The following is a 15,938-nucleotide window of genomic DNA, read 5'->3' on the forward strand; positions in this document are numbered from 1 at the left end:
CTCAAGATGTCAAAACTTAACAAAATTTCACACTTCACATATGTGCAGTTTATTGTATGACAATTATACTTCAATAAAACTACTAAAATATTCAAAGAAAACTCAGCATGATGTTAATTTAGGAGGACCATGAACACTGAAGTTATAAGTAGTCTTTATTTTTATTTTTTTTTGTAATTTACAATTTTTCTATAATGAGAAAAAGATGAATTTTTATTAGTAGCAGAAAAAATTAACCTTTATCTATTTAGGAAATGGGCTTAAAACTTCTTCCCTTATTCATTCCTCTGCAACATATACTCTGGTTAACAGCTCCTGATCCTCCAGGATCCTGAGTACTGTGAACAATTTCCCTTCACTAGGTTAGGGGCCTTCATCAGGACTTCTACTTTAATATATTGTGCATAGTTGTAGCATTGAACATATCATATATTATAATTATTATTTTATCTATCTTATTGACTTGATGATAAATCCTTGAAGACCGGTAATATGGCTTGGCTGTTGCATTTACAGGAAGAGCAAAACTTATTAAACCTTTAGGAAGAAATTAAAGGGGGGAAATCAAGGAATGGACAGAGCAGTGGAGAAAGGAGAAGACAAGCAGAAGGAGGGAGGAAGAAAGATGGAAAAGGGAGGAAAAGAAGGCTGTACCTCGGTTCCCTGAATTTTTCTTCCCATAAGGAATTCTGTTAACCTCAAGGATATAACCATCTTCAGTCACAACTTCATATTTTTCATTTGGGTATCCCCAGTAGGAAATTATCTGACTCTGGAAGAAAAAGAAAAGGCTGTTTTAGTTGACTTTTGAAATGCATATAAGGAATAGACATTGTTAACTATTTTTAATTTGTCAGATAAAAGTTTAAGCCCACCATGAAACTAAATCATAGTAATATCTCTTAGTTTTAAATATTTTACTTTCCCCCAGTAACTCACAATATTCATATTCACTTCAGGGTTTGTTGGTGCTGATTTTCCAAAAAGACCATGTGTAGTTCCAAGTGCAGATAGCAAAGCTGCCACCATGAAAAGCACCCACATTTTGGACTGACCTGAAACAAAATAATAGCCCGTGCCATAGTTAACCTATTTCAGTTTTGTAATACTAATATTTCATATTAGTTTTACCTTTATAAAAAGTAGAGCATGTTTGGGTTTGATTATATTCTGTTGAGCAATGAGCTGTGGCACGTATATGTCAGCAGAGTATATGAATACTTAATATGTTTTCACTCTGACTCCATTTGTTAGAGAACATTTAACACTTGATTTTCAAACCACATTGAAGGAATCTCGATTGGCAAAACATGTCTTTCAATTGTCTGACATGACATCCTATTTTTGTGATGTCTTTTGTTTAATACTTTTTCCAACTTTTTTTTTTTTTTTTTGACAGGCAGAGTGGACAGTGAGAGAGAGACAGAGAGAAAGGTCTTCCTTTTGCCGTTGGTTCACCCTCCAATGGCCGCCGCGGTAGGCGCGCTGCGGCCCGCGCACTGCGCTGATCCGATGGCAGGAGCCAGGTGCTTCTCCTGGTCTCCCATGGGGTGCAGGGCCCAAGCACTTGGGCCATGCTCCACTGCACTCCCTGGCCACAGCAGAGAGCTGGCCTGGAAGAGGGGCAACCGGGACAGGATCGGTGCCCCGACCGGGACTAGAACCCGGTGTGCCGGCGCCGCAAGGCGGAGGATTAGCCTAGTGAGCCGCAGCGCCGGCAGCTTTTTTGAGAGTCCTCAAATGGGCAGGGGTTAGTGGGTGCTTGATTCCTACAGATTCATCCTCCATATAACATGAATTCAAACCTATTGTGATTTTTTTAAAAAATGCTTTAAAATAGCAGCTTCACAAATATTTACTGATTTCAGATCATTTTGTGGATTTAAAAGCTGATACTACTTCTCAAAATGCTGCCATACTAAAGTAATCTGTGAATATAATTTTTGGAAATTTATTTCTCTTTTAATTTTTTGCTGACATATTATGCTATCAAAATTACTTAAGTATTTTTACAGTTGTGAAGCTATACAGGCCAAGAGGAATGCAGGCCTATGACCAAAACATGTTTTTTGTATAATGAATGGTGTTTTTTAGATTGAAAATAGTCTAATTGATGATCCTACTTAGTCTAATCTACTCTTCCATTCAATTTTTACTTTTATAAAATGATTATTTATTTTTTGAAAGTCAGTGTAATAGAGAAGGAGAAACAAAGAGGGAAAGAGATAAAGAGAGAGAGAGACAGACAGACAGAGAGAAAGAAATGAGAATTTTCCCTTTGCAGGTTCACTCCCCAGAAGGCCAAAATGGCCAGGTTTGAGTTAGGATGAAGCCAGGAGTCGGGGGCTTCATTCATATCTTTCACATGAGTGGAAGTGGTCCAAACACTTGGGCCGTCTTCCACTAATTTTCCCAGGTCATTAGCAGGGACCTGGATCAGAAGTAGAATAGCCATGACATGAACCAGTAGCCATATGAGATGCCGGCTTTGCAGGCAGTGGTTTTACCCACTATACTACAATTCCAGCCCCTCAATTTTTACTTTTTAATTGAAAGTTCGATTTCTCTTTTTTCTAAAGGAACATTTCAATAGAACTCCACTTTCTAATCTTTTAATCTTTTAAGCATTTGTTTCTCAGAACAGGCAATATTTGACATTATAGACCTATAACATCTAAACTTCTAAATTATAACCACCAGCTTCAAGTCAGAGAATCTTCAGATACTAAGTTGATAGAAAAGCCACAAAAGAGAAGTGATAGTCTTCCTCAAATATTTGAAAGGATGCCATATGAAGGATAGTTTTAAATCAATTTGTTTTCAATGTTCAATAAGTAAATCATTTAATAAAAGTTTATTTACTATATACTGGGAGCAATATTTAGAGGTCACATGGAGAAATTTTTTTTATCTTTATTTATTTGAAAGGTAGAGACAGAATGAGAGAGAGACAGAGGCAGAGACAGAGACAGAGACAGATTTTTCAATCAATAATTCACTCCCCAAATTCCCACAACAGCCAGGGCTAAGCTAGGTTGAAGCTATGAACCAGGAACTCAATCCAGGTCTCTCACATGGTTGGAAGGGACCCAACTACTTGAGCCTTACCTGCTGCCTACCAGGGTATGCATTATTAGCAAGAAACTTTAATTGGAAGTAGAGCTGAAACTTGAACCAGGCACTCCTTAAATGGCATGTATGCCACACCAAATGACTACCCTAATATTTTAACTGTATACAGTGAAGAATTTGGTGAGATTTGAATCAATGGATTTAAGTGGAATTCTTTGAAAAGCGATGACTTCTCAGCTGCTTATGGTATTTCAAGTAAGGCTTTATGACCATGTATCCACACAGAATGTTTAGCATAGTTCCTGACTTAAAATGAAGATTACATTCTCTGCTCTAACAGTTCTCTGGAAGGACTCTAAATCAGCTCCTTTAAGGAACTCTTCAGAACATCCCAAGAGATTCCCATAATTTTATGCAAAAATATGTTTTGAGGGGTTTATAATTTGAAGAAGTGTATTAGTAACCTATGAAGTTAACACTGGTATTAAAAATGGCTATTTCAGCAAGTTGACTTGGATATATTAAATTATTTAACATATCAATACATACAGTCAATTTATAGTCAGTCATAGAGAATTGACCTACTGCTTCTCAAAGGGGAGAAGAAAGGAGACTAAACTTTCACAGTAGGCACTAAGATATTTGGTTTACATTAGTTAAGAATTTCTTTAAAAGGGATGGAGTGGCACTTAGCCTAGTGGGTATGATGCTGGATAAGGTGCATATATATACACATCAGAGTACCTGGCTTCAATATCCTCCTTCAACTCTTTTTTTTTTTTTTAAAGATTTCTTTATTTGAAAGGCAGAGTTACAGAGAGAAAGGGAGGAACAGAGATCTTCCATCCCCTCGTCTACTTCCCAAATGGCTACAATATCCAGGGGTGGGATATGGTGGGATATGCCAAACCAGGAGCCAGGAGCTTCATGTGGCTTTCCATATGGGTGCAGGCGCCCAAGCACTTGGATCATCTTCCACTGCTTTCCCAAGCACATTAGCAGGGAGCTGGATCAGAACTGGTACGACAAGGACAAGAAGCAGCACCCATATGGGATGCTAGCATTGCATGCAGCGGCTTACCCTGGTACACACAGTTCTGTGCCCTTCTTCATTCAATCTCTTGACTCCACTTTCCTGTTAATACAGATTGTGGGAGACAGCAGTGAAAGCTCAAACAACTATATTACTGTCACTCCTGGGAGACCTGGATTACATTCTCAGCTCCTGGCTTCAGACTTAGCCCAGTCTCAGCTGTTGCAGACATCTGGGGAGTCAAACAGCAGATGTGAACTCTCTCTTACTCCACCTGTCTCTCTGCTTCTCAAATAAAATAAAACTTTTTAAAAAATTAATCATAAGATAATTTAGAATTTCATGTGCATGAAAAAAAGTCAAATTCTGGAGGAATAAGCCATAATTTAAATACAAACATTTATATAAATGAACATGCAACAAATATCAAAGCCTTCAAAATTGTAGCAATTAAGTTAAAGAAAAAAAGGAATACAATAATTCAAATAATGATTTTGCTCAGCAGATCTTGTACTTACAGTCTCCTCAGAAACAATTCGGATTATGTTTCTCTGGAAGTTTAGTATTTTGCTTATTGTTGCATTTGCTTCTTATATACAAAACCTTTAACAATTGCCTGAATTGCTCATTGGCTGATTAAATTATCTTAGAGTCATAATATCTGGGCATCATTTAATGTTAAAAGGACAAACCTTAAAATCAAATACTATTTTCTCTTTCCCATATATTTCTCACTTTTAACAAATATTGGCCAAAGGAGTTATGATGATTGAAAATGATTTAGGAAACACTAAAATGATTCTTGATAACTTAAACATATAAAACTGTTAATCCAAAGGTACACATATGATTCTATAATTTGGCTCAGATCTAAAATTATAAAAAAGTTACTTTGTGTTCTTTAAGAATCTATCACATGTGCAATTCAGACTAGATGATTAGATAAGTGAATGTGATCAGCAAAGATTAGTGTTTTATTATGGTCTTTGACCATGATATCCAACTCTGTAGATAGTGGTCTAGCTAATACAAAGCCCAGCCCCTGATCCTTGAAAACATATTGGTAGTGTTCTTTTCATTATATAAAATCTAATGGTTAGAGCATGAACATTATGAATGTGTTGACAAAGGGTTTGTACAAATAAAATTTTATTTCAAAGTATAATTGATGTCTTCTAATCACTATGAACATCTCCATTTAATGGTGAAAGAAAAAGAATCACATTTTGATTTGTAAAAATTATTTGCAATTTATTTTGAAAAATCTCATTTTGCTTATTAGTACCTAAATATTGATAAAATATTATATTCCAATAATAGTATATTACATAATAGAATATATATAACTATTGTTGAAAAGAACAAAATGGCAAGCTATAAATTGAAATGTTCCACCAAACCCCACAATAATGTCTTAAGTGGAGTTGATCATTTGAATAAACTCGAAAAAATCAGTATACATCAAATACCACATATATTTACATATTTTATATACTAGCTAATTGTTAATGAAAACAAAATTTTCAAAGGAAAAGATGGTGATGAATTTTCATAAGAATTGAGATGGAAGGGAGGGTTTTGCTGCCCTAATAAAATTTGAACTAACTTTACCAGCAGGTACATTGTGAAGAAACACAGAGGTAGATTAACTATGTTTCTCTACATCATAGTTTGCACAGATTTAAGCAAGATGATATTCTTTTGCTATTTTTTTACTATAATTGAAAAAGGTTTAGAGTCAGAATATCTGGAAAAATTAAAATATTAACAGTCTTTGAAAGAGATCTATGATCCTTACTGAATAGTGCAGCCAAACATGCTTGTAAATACCTTAATTTCTGATTCACTAGGAATAATTCAGGTAACCGTGTTTCTAGTTTTATATGTACATTAAGGCCCCTCAGAGCTTTCATTGCTCTCCTGTCATTTTCCCTTTTCCATAACTTTCTGTCATCCACAGGTCTCAGCTTAACCAACGTTTCCCTAAGTAATACCACCCTGATGTTATTCTTCATCCATCAATATTTGGGGAACCTTTTCATGCATTCCCATAGAATCCTATATTTACTTCTATTATAAGGGACAATTACTTGACAGGTCATTATGTTTTTCCACCCAGACACACATACATATACTCACACACATACAAACACACTCATTATATACAGGGATTGCATTTTGTTCACTCATTATTACATATTTGATGCCTAGAACTTGCCTTGAAGAAAATACATGATCAACAAATAGTAGAAATCATTTTTTAGTGCTTATTCATTTTCATCTACTTAGAAGAATAAGAGAGGGCCGGCGCCGTGGCTCGATAGGCTAATCCTCCACCTTGCGGCACCGGCACACCAGGTCTAGTCCCGGTAGGGGCGCCGGATTCTGTCCCGGTTGCCCCTCTTCCAGGCCAGCTCTCTGCTATTGCCAGGGAGTGCAGTGGAGGATGCTTGGGCCCTGCACCCCATGGGAGACCAGGATAAGCACCTGGTTCCTGCCTTCGGATCAGCGCAGTGTGCCCGCTGCAGCGTGCTGGCTACGGCAGCCATTGGAGGGTGAACCAACAGCAAAAGGAAGACCTTTCTCTCTGTCTCTCTCTCTCACTGTCCACTCTGCCTCTCAAAAAATTAAAAAAAAAATTAAAAAAAAAAGAATAAGAGAGAGACAGAGAAAGAGACAGCGGTATCTTCTATGCAATGGTTCATTCACCCTTTAAATGCCTGCAATAACCAGGAGGGCTAGGCCAGGCCAAAGCCCAGAACCCAAAACTCCACTTTGGTCTCCCTCACAGATTGCAGAAATCCGAGCACTTAAGCCATCATCTGCTGCCTCCCAGGATACATTAACATGAAGCTGGATTGGAAGCAAAATAGCCAGGATGTGATTTAAGATTTGCACAAATTGTTTCATGGAACTGCCTTTATCTGAAGATATTTGGGACAAACATTAACAAACACCTTTGAAGCATTTAATATTTGAGGCTTTAATTATGACAAATGAAAACATGAATCTAATGTGGAAACCACCCTTGAGTCAGACTGTAGAAGAAAGAGACCAAGGACAGGAGGAATGACTGCTCATATAGAGCCACATGATGTGTGATTCTGGGAAGATCACTTATCCACTGGGACTTTGCCTATGTAATAAACCACAGAATAATAACAACTATCTGCCCAACTATCTGACAGTTTTGTCACACGAAAGAGCTTGTTCCTTTTGTTACTTGCTACTTTTAACTCAATATTCACGATTTGCTTCAAATGTCATCTCCATGGTGAGGACTTCTCTGTATTGCCTGACAGGGTAGGTGCGCACACACACACACACACACCACCAGTTTACCTGAGAGTTTCTCTGTACTCCTGTACTAATTAGTGTGTTCTATGTTTTTAAAAAAAGATTTGTTTTAAAACAGAGTTACAGAGAGAGAGAGAGAGAAAGACACACACACACACACACAAAGAGAGAGAGAGAGAGAGAGAGAGAGAATTTTCTATCTTCTGATTCACTTCCCAAGTGGCCCTGGACCAAACCCAAGCACTCCAGTTTGGGGTATTGGTATATTACTCACTAGGCCAAATGCCTGCCCCTGTTACATGTTTTAAAAAATCAAGTGGGAGATTGTATCCAAAAATGGAGAAATTGAAAAGATTGAGGACAGGAATACCAGTTAGGGGCTTTTGCAATGCTCCCTCTGAAAGATGATAAAATGTCTAATTAGAATGGTAGTAGAGAAGAATGGATTCAAAATATGTTCTTGATGATAGTCTGATAGAATCCGTTGATGTGTTAGATTCCAGAGAGGTCAGAGTGAGGGAAAAAAAGAAGATACAAGGATGATTTGTAGGTATTTGTGCTGACCAACTTTGTCGGTGGTTGTAACAACCACCTAGAGAAGACTAAGGAACAGATAGGAATGTGAAGTAGGTAATAAAGAAATACATTTTGGGGGCCGTGCTGTAGCATAGTAGGCTAAGTCTTCCTTAAGGTGCTGGCATCCCACATGGGCACTGTTCTCCGGATCTAGCTTTCTGCCTATGGCCTGGAAAATCAGTGGAGGGTGGCCCAAGTGTTTGGGCCCCTGCACCTGTATGGGAGATCTGGAAGCAGCTCCTAGCTCCTTACTCCTGGCCTCAGATCAGCTCAGCTCCAGCACTTGCAGCCATTTGGGAGTGAACCAGCCGGTGGAAGACCTTTCTCTGTGTCTCTTCTTCTCTCTACCTCTCAAATAAATAAATAAAACCTTGAAAAAAAGAAATATGTTTTGGATATATTTTGACCCCTAGATGAAAATATAAGATAAGCAGCTTATACATATATATGTACATGTACACATATATGTGTAAATATATAAAATATTTCAGTAAATTTATAAATATAGAATAATATATATTTATATTTATATAAATATATTTCACATATTTATATATATGAAAAGAGTTGAGCAACAAGCAAAGGGGTACTTTTTCTTGCTGAGGCTGTACTAATCATATAGCCCAACATTATACCTTGTACAGTTGTTTCCTGGCTGATAAATCACTTTGAAAATCAAGTATACTTTAAGAATCTGAAGCTATAAACCCGTTTCCAAAGCAACATATGTACACACATGCACACGAAATCTTATCTATAGTTTTTGAGGGTTAATGCAGATTCTCTGAATTCCATACATGTTGAAAATATCTGAAAACAGTCATCTTTTAGGAGTCAACCTTTTTGTAATGTAGCTTATCATCTTTCCCCTCAAAGTTCCTCTAATTTGAGAGTGTGTAGGGCTGTTTTCAGAGATGTGTAAGTTCAAAATGGTAGAATTACTTTGTAATGAACTCACCTATACTTTATCTTTACATTCAGTCAGTCCTCAAGTCCTACTGTTTGTGTCTTGAAAGCCTCTATTTTTTTTTTTCATTCATTTCCATTCTTTCCCCCTTATCCTATTCTGGGCATTTGTTACTCCTCTTGTAGCATTTTTGCCATTACTCTTAACTAGTGTTCTAGCTCTAATTTTCCATTATTCAATGCATCATTAAGGGGCACTGAGTTTGATGGAGTGGTAAAGAAAACCACTCAGGACACACACATCCCATATTGGAGTGCCTGGGTCCAAGTCCTGGCTCTGCTTTCAATTCTAATCTGTTAATGTGTATATACCCTTTGAGTCATCTGGTGATGGTTCAAGCACTTGGGTCCCTGCCACTCACAAGGGATACCCAGATTGAGTTCTGAGCTCCTGGCTCCACCATGACCTAATCTGTGTTGTTTTGGGCATTTCTGGAGTGCAATGTTTTAGTTTACTAAAATAAAGTTACAAAAATACTCATTACTACATTTACAACATATATAATTTTTAAATTTTTTTAAAGATTTTATTTTTATTTATTTGAGAGGTAGAGTTACAGACAGAGAGAGTGAAAGACAGAGAGAAAGGTCTTTCATCCATTGGTTCACTCCCCAAATGGCCACAATGGCCAGAGCTAGGTCCATCCGAAGTTAAGAGCCAGGAACTCCTTCCAGGTCTCCCACGTGCATGCAGAGGCCCAAGCACTTGTGCTATCTTCCACTGCTTTCTCAGTCTACAGCAGAGAGCTGGATCAAAAGAAAAGCAGCAGGGACATAAAGCAGTACCCATATGGGGTGCTGGCGCTGCAGGTGGAGGTTTAGCCTACTATGCCATAGCCCCATCCCCTCTCTTTTTCAATGTTGGCATTGAGTTCCTAATGCATGAAAACAACCTTTTTCATGATAATTTTTACCTATAGGGAATCCTACCCTCATCATGAATATTTTTCCTTCAGTTTTTCATTACCATTCAATCTCATTCATGCATTTACGGAACATGTTATAATTTTTCTCTGAAGAATTGTGACACATAACCCAGTCTTAGGATTCTTAACATTTTTTATGGGTGGAAGACAAATTTGAGAATCTATTAGAAGGCATGGAAAAATTCTCCTTTGAAAGGCATAGACATGAATAGACACAAATATATGTGACCTCAGCTTACAAACATCTGCCCTGTATGTTAATTTCAACTATGCAGAATGACTTTAGGTTTCTAAGAGAATTTGTAACAACAGTGTAATTACCCCCAAGTGATAAAGAAACTTTGAAATTTAATGAAGACAAGCTTATGAACTTTTAATGATGACAATCAAATAAGCTCTTGCTAAGCAGAAAGACTTGTCTCATATATTTGTGAAATGATGCAGGAAATAAGCTAATTTAATATCTAAAATACTAATCACCTGCTGAGTGAAAAGTTCTGTATTGTTCTCTATGGTGATATAAATGTATTTTCTAATGAAGTTCATTCTGTTGAACTAATAGGGCATGTTCTAAAATCATTAAGAAGCAATGCAAATCAGTAGAGATTTAAGGGTAAAAATGAGTTTTATAGCCACTAAAGTGCGATACGAGGTCATAGGAAAGAGAGCTCAACAAAGAAGATTCTCTAAAAAATGCCTGTTTATTGAATGAAATACATTCTTTGCTATTTAAAGTCTATTCATGAGACAATGGGAACAATGATAAGTTTTCAAGCCAAAGAGGCCACAACAGGTCTTGCACTGTAGGATTTAAATTAACCAATAGTTTGGTGATGAATTTTTTAAATCTAAAATTTACTTTTATTTATTTCAAAGGCAGAGAGAGAGAGGGAGACACAAGGAGAAAGGAGAGAAAAAGAGAGGAGAGGGGAGAGGGAGGGGAGGGAAGGAGAGAGGAGAGAGAGAGAGAGAGAGAGAGAGAGAGAGAGAGAGAGAGAGAGAGAGAGAGAGAGAGAGAGAAAGCTTGGGGCTAGGCCAGACTGAACACAGGAGCTAGGAACTACATCCAGGTTTCCTAGGTCTCCCAGGTCTTCCATGTGAATGGCAAGTACTTAAGTATTTGAGCCCTCACCTGCTGTGTTTTAGGCACATTAGCAGAAACTGGATGAGAAGTGAAGGTGGCACTAAACCCCAGGCACTCTGATATGGGATGTGGGTGTTCCAAGTGGTGATTTAATACATTGTGCTACAAATCACATCCCTTATGGAATATTTTTAAACTATATAAAAGATAATAACATTAAAGAAAAGAAATTTCATTGTCAATATAATTTGGAGCTTTGGGGCCAGCCCTGTGGCAATAGCAGGTAAAGCTTCAGACTGCAGCTCTGGCAACCCATATGGCTGCTGGTTTGAGTCCCCATTGTTCTACTTTTGATCCAGCTCCCTGCTAATATGCCTGGGAAAGCAGCAGAAGATGGCCCAAGTGCTTGGAAGATGGCCCAATTGCTTATGTGATAGACCTGGAAGAAGCTCCTGGCTCCTTGGACTGGCTCAGCTCCAGCCTTTAGGGAGTGAACCAGTAGACAGAATATCTCTCTCTGTCTCTCCCTCTCTCTGTAACTTCATCTTTCAAATAAATAAATAAATCTCAAAAAAATCTGGAACTTTGCATCTAGTAAGATTTTATTTGTTGTTTCAGTTATTTGATAGTCAATGTTCCAGCATGTGCCATGTTCTTAGACCAAATCCAGTTTTTAGGAAGGCAGACACAGAAAGAAAATGAAGTTAGAGAGTTCATAGGCAATGCTTTTAGAGTTGGGCATTTTTAGGGCCAGGCACTAAGACATTTTCTCACACTACTACTGGAATTTTCCATGACCACATTGCAGGTGGTCATATGAGACAGCGAAGGAGTGCAGTAAATAAACATAAAGAAAGAAAAGAGGTTTCACAAACAACCATACTTAAAATAACATTAGATCTTTCTAAAGCCCAACTTTACTAGAAGAGAAGGTGCATTTTATTTATGTTAATAGTGAAAGTAAGTTAGTTTTAAAATTTATCATTTTTGGAAAAGAGGCTGCTTGCAAATATTAGCCAAATGTAAAAGGTCCATACCAGAGCAGTCCAGTTATATCTGGCAAACTCTTTGGTGCCCTTAGACACAAAGACGGAGATTAGAGGAGGAAATACATTGTTAGTCCTAACCATTAAGGCAACAGTAAAATAGATTATCAAAAATTAAACCAGATCTGCTTTGTTGACTTTTCTGAAGAGACAAAGATAGGTGTGTTTTAGAATTTCTAGTAAAAGAACATTCTGGGTTTCTGGCTATTCTCCTGCTTGGCCAATTTGTCCTGAATTGATCCCTTAAGTCTAGGGATAAGGATGTCGATCTCACCTTTAGAGTCAATATGCTTCAACACAATTTTTCACAGGTGTGCCTTTACCTCACTCCTCACCCCACTCAAGCAAGAAAACTTTTGAAGGAGTCTAACATAAAAAAGGCAAGTGAAAGTCAAGGAAGGAAGGTGAGGAGGCTTTGTCCAAGAGGCAGAGGTGTTTGGATGGAATTATGGGGAGAGAAAATTCTTGTATAGTCTGGCTAAGAATTCATATGCAGAATATAAGGCCCCAATCAACACCCAAATATGAGGGTACCTCAAAAATTAATGGAAAAAATGGAATTAAAAGATAAGTTTATTTTGATGTAAAACTTTTTTGAAACCCATAATGTTTTCTCATAATAAACATTTCCATTAACTTTTTAAAAAAGGATTGATAGGCCGGCACCACGGCTCACTTGGCTAATCCTCCACCTGCGGTGCCGGCACCCCGGGTTCTAGTCCTGGTTGGGGTGCCGGATTCTGTCCCAATTGCTCCTCTTCCAGCCCAGCTCTCTGCTGTGGCCTAGGAGTGCAGTGGAGGATGGCCCAAGTGCTTGGGCCCTGCACCTGCATGGGAGACCAAGGGGAAGCACCTGGCTCCTGGCTTCAGATCGGCGCAGTGCGCCGGCCGCATCACGCCAGCCATAGCGGCCATTTGGGGAGTGAACCAACGGAAGGAAGACCTTTCTCTCTCTCTGTCTCTCTCTTTCACTGTCCAACTCTGCTTGTCAAAAAAAGAAAAAAGGATTTATTTATTTATTTATTTGAAAGTCAGAGTTACACAGAGAGAGGGAAACACACACACACACACACAGAGAGAGAGAAAGAGAGAGAGAGAGAATATCTTCCATCCACTGGTTCACTTCCCAGATGTCTGTAATGGTCAGGGCTGAGTCAGGAGCCAAGAGCAAGAAGCCAGGAGGTTTGTCCAGCTCTCCCACATGGGTAGTAGGGGCCCAAACACTTGGCCACCTTTTGCTACTTTTCCCAGGTCTTTAGTAGGGAGCTGGATTGGAGGTGGAGCAGCCAGGACTTGATCCAGAACCCGTGTGGGATGCTGTCATCTCAGCAGTGGCATTATCAGCTACACCACAATGCTGGCCCCTCCATTAACTTTTTGAATACCCTAAAATTCCTGAATTTCAAAAATTTTTCCACCAAAATAAACATCATTTAATTCCATTTTACACAATCTTTTTAAGTATCTTCATATTTGTCAGAAATGCAAGAACAAAGTTATCTTTGGCTGTATCATGAGATAATGAGAGTAAGTCAAGCAAATTCAAGAACATTAAGATTTCAATAGCTCTAGGCAATACTTTGTGTATTAACTATATTTTTTGTGCATCATTGTGTATATAATTTAGAGCCAATCTTTAACATACCCAATAGGTATCATGTCTGGTTTTCAAATAAGAAAACTAACTCAGGTAGCCTCACTTAGCTAAGTCCATGCCCATGATGATTGAAAGCAATAAAAGCAGAGCTTCTGATCATGTACATAGCTCGCTTTCTGTTCTACAGTGGAGTTCTCTCTTAGCACTCATTGAAAGTCACTGTATTCATTGATCAGGCATATCACGACAAAGTACTGTAGACTGGGTGAGTTAATAGACATGTAATTTCCCATAGTTCTAGGAGCCAGAAGTCAAGATGTTGGCAGGATTGATTTCTTCTTAAGGTCTCTCTCCATGACTTATAGACTGTTATTATTATTCTCCCTGTATCTTTACATGGTCTTCTTTCTCTATTTTCAGTGTCCAAATTTCTTCTTCCGGTAAGCATGTGTCATATTGGATTAGAACTCATCCAAATGACTATATTTAACTTGATTACCACTTTCAAGTATCTAAATCCAAATGCAGTCACATTCTGAGGTATTGAGATAGAACTCCAATATTTGAATTTTGGGGGAAACAAGTCAGTCTATATCAGTCACCAATTATAAAGTAATGACTTCATTCACTTTGTAGTTGTAAATCATGTATTTATAAATAAAATTGGTGTGGCCTTAAATACTTTTTGTGATATAACTTGGCTCTAATTAAAAAATCAAAAAGTAACATTTTATAGCTTCAATTGCTATTTAGTCATGCCAAAATTTTTGTTTTTTTCTTCAATGTGTTCTCTTGGTTGCAAGTGGAAATGGATGAGTGGACTTAGGAACTTCATTCTATCAAAGTCCTCTTTGATAACATGTTTTTCACAATATCAGCTTAGAAAACTAGGAATCATGGGTGATTTCATGATGCTATAAACCTTACATATGTAAAGAGTTCACTTGTCAGCTCATCATTCCTAAGAAGTTTTCCAAGGGAAAATAAGTCAGAAAGCAATCTCCAAATTCTGTTTCTTTCTAACTTACTTCTTCTTATGACCAAGTGTTACACAAATAAGTCTTTGGATGTGTGTTTTAGATTTCTAAAACCACAGAAGCTAAGGCAAATGTTCAACATTGAGGAGAATTGTGGATCTTGTGGATCTTAAATTAGTTGGTTAAAAACATGGTTGGAAATTCTGATAAAATCAAAACCTTGGAATCATCCCAAAACCAAAGAAATATTGAGGAAAACTAAGTGTTGCTATATACACTATAACAAGGATAGTTGGCAAAATTCTTGAAGATTGGTGAATCTTCTTTCTGAAGTATTCCACTGGAAACAACGGAATGCTCAATAAACAACTGCAGAGCATACATTTATTGAGACATTTATTCTTTTAAAATTCATGAATTAGGGGCCAGCGCTGTGGCACAGTGAGTTAAAGCCCTGGCCTGAAGCCGTCAGCATCCCATATGGGTTCCGGTTCTAGTCCTGGCTGCTCTTCTTCTGATCCAGCTCTCTGCTATGGTCTGGGATAACAGAATCCTTGGGCCCCTGCACCCACATAGGAGACCCAGCAAAAGCTCCTGGCTCCTGGCTTCGGATCGGTGCAGCTCCAGCCATTGAGGCCATCTGGGGAGTAAACCAGCAGATGGAAGACCTCTCTCTCTGTCTCTACCTCTCTCTGTAACTCTGTCTTTCAAATAAATCAAATAGATCTTTAAAAAAATAAAATTCAAGAATTATATTCTTTCTCGAGAAAAGTATCACAAAGAAGTAACAAAATAAAAGTAGAAAATTCAGAAATTAGTATCCATTATAGAATCTATTTTTTTAAGATTTTTTTTTTTTATTTGAGAGGCATAGTTACAGAACAGAGTGAGACATAGAGAAATGTCTTTCATCTGCTGGTTCACTCCCCAAATGGCCACAATGGTCAGAGCTGGGCCAATCCAAAATCAGGAGCCAGGAGCTTCTTCTGGGTCTCCCACATGGGTGCAGGTGCCCAAAGACTTGGGCCATGTTCCACTGCTTTCCCACGCCGTAGCAGAGAGCTGGATCAGAAGATGAGCAGACGGGATGCAAACTGGTGCCCATATGGGATACCGGTGCTGCAGGCAGTTTAGCCTACTACTCCTCAGCGATGGCCCCCATAACAGAATCTTAACTTTCTTTTTTATTTTTTTTTATTTTTTTATTTTTTATTTCATAAATGTGAATTTACAAAGTGCAACTTTTGTATTGTTGTGGCTTCCCCCCCAACCTCACTCCCTTCCGTGGCCCTCCCCTTTCCCTCTCCCTCTCCCATCCAGCCCTTTATCGAGTTTCATTTTCAATTACCTTCATATACTGAAGA

The 15,938-nt window shown here is 38.1% G+C and overlaps 1 protein-coding gene across 2 annotated transcripts in view; it reads right to left on the minus strand.

The window, feature by feature from the left end:
- Nucleotides 1–15,938, minus strand: part of LIPF (lipase F, gastric type) — a 41,731-nt gene that overhangs the window by 12,375 nt on the left and 13,418 nt on the right. The window contains exons 1-3 of one of the 2 annotated variants that reach the window (XM_062214892.1): nt 4,154–4,239; nt 940–1,055; nt 655–772 (exon numbers count right to left, since the gene is read on the minus strand). In XM_062214892.1, the coding sequence (XP_062070876.1) occupies nt 655–772; nt 940–1,044 (223 nt within the window). In that variant the 5' untranslated portion in view covers nt 1,045–1,055; nt 4,154–4,239. Of the gene's footprint in view, nt 1–654; nt 773–939; nt 1,056–4,153; nt 4,240–15,938 lie in introns of those variants that run through there. The other variant, XM_062214893.1, reaches the window with a different exon arrangement.

This window comes from Lepus europaeus, chromosome 17, assembly GCF_033115175.1.
Source record: "Lepus europaeus isolate LE1 chromosome 17, mLepTim1.pri, whole genome shotgun sequence".
Classification (NCBI taxonomy): domain Eukaryota; kingdom Metazoa; phylum Chordata; class Mammalia; order Lagomorpha; family Leporidae; genus Lepus; species Lepus europaeus.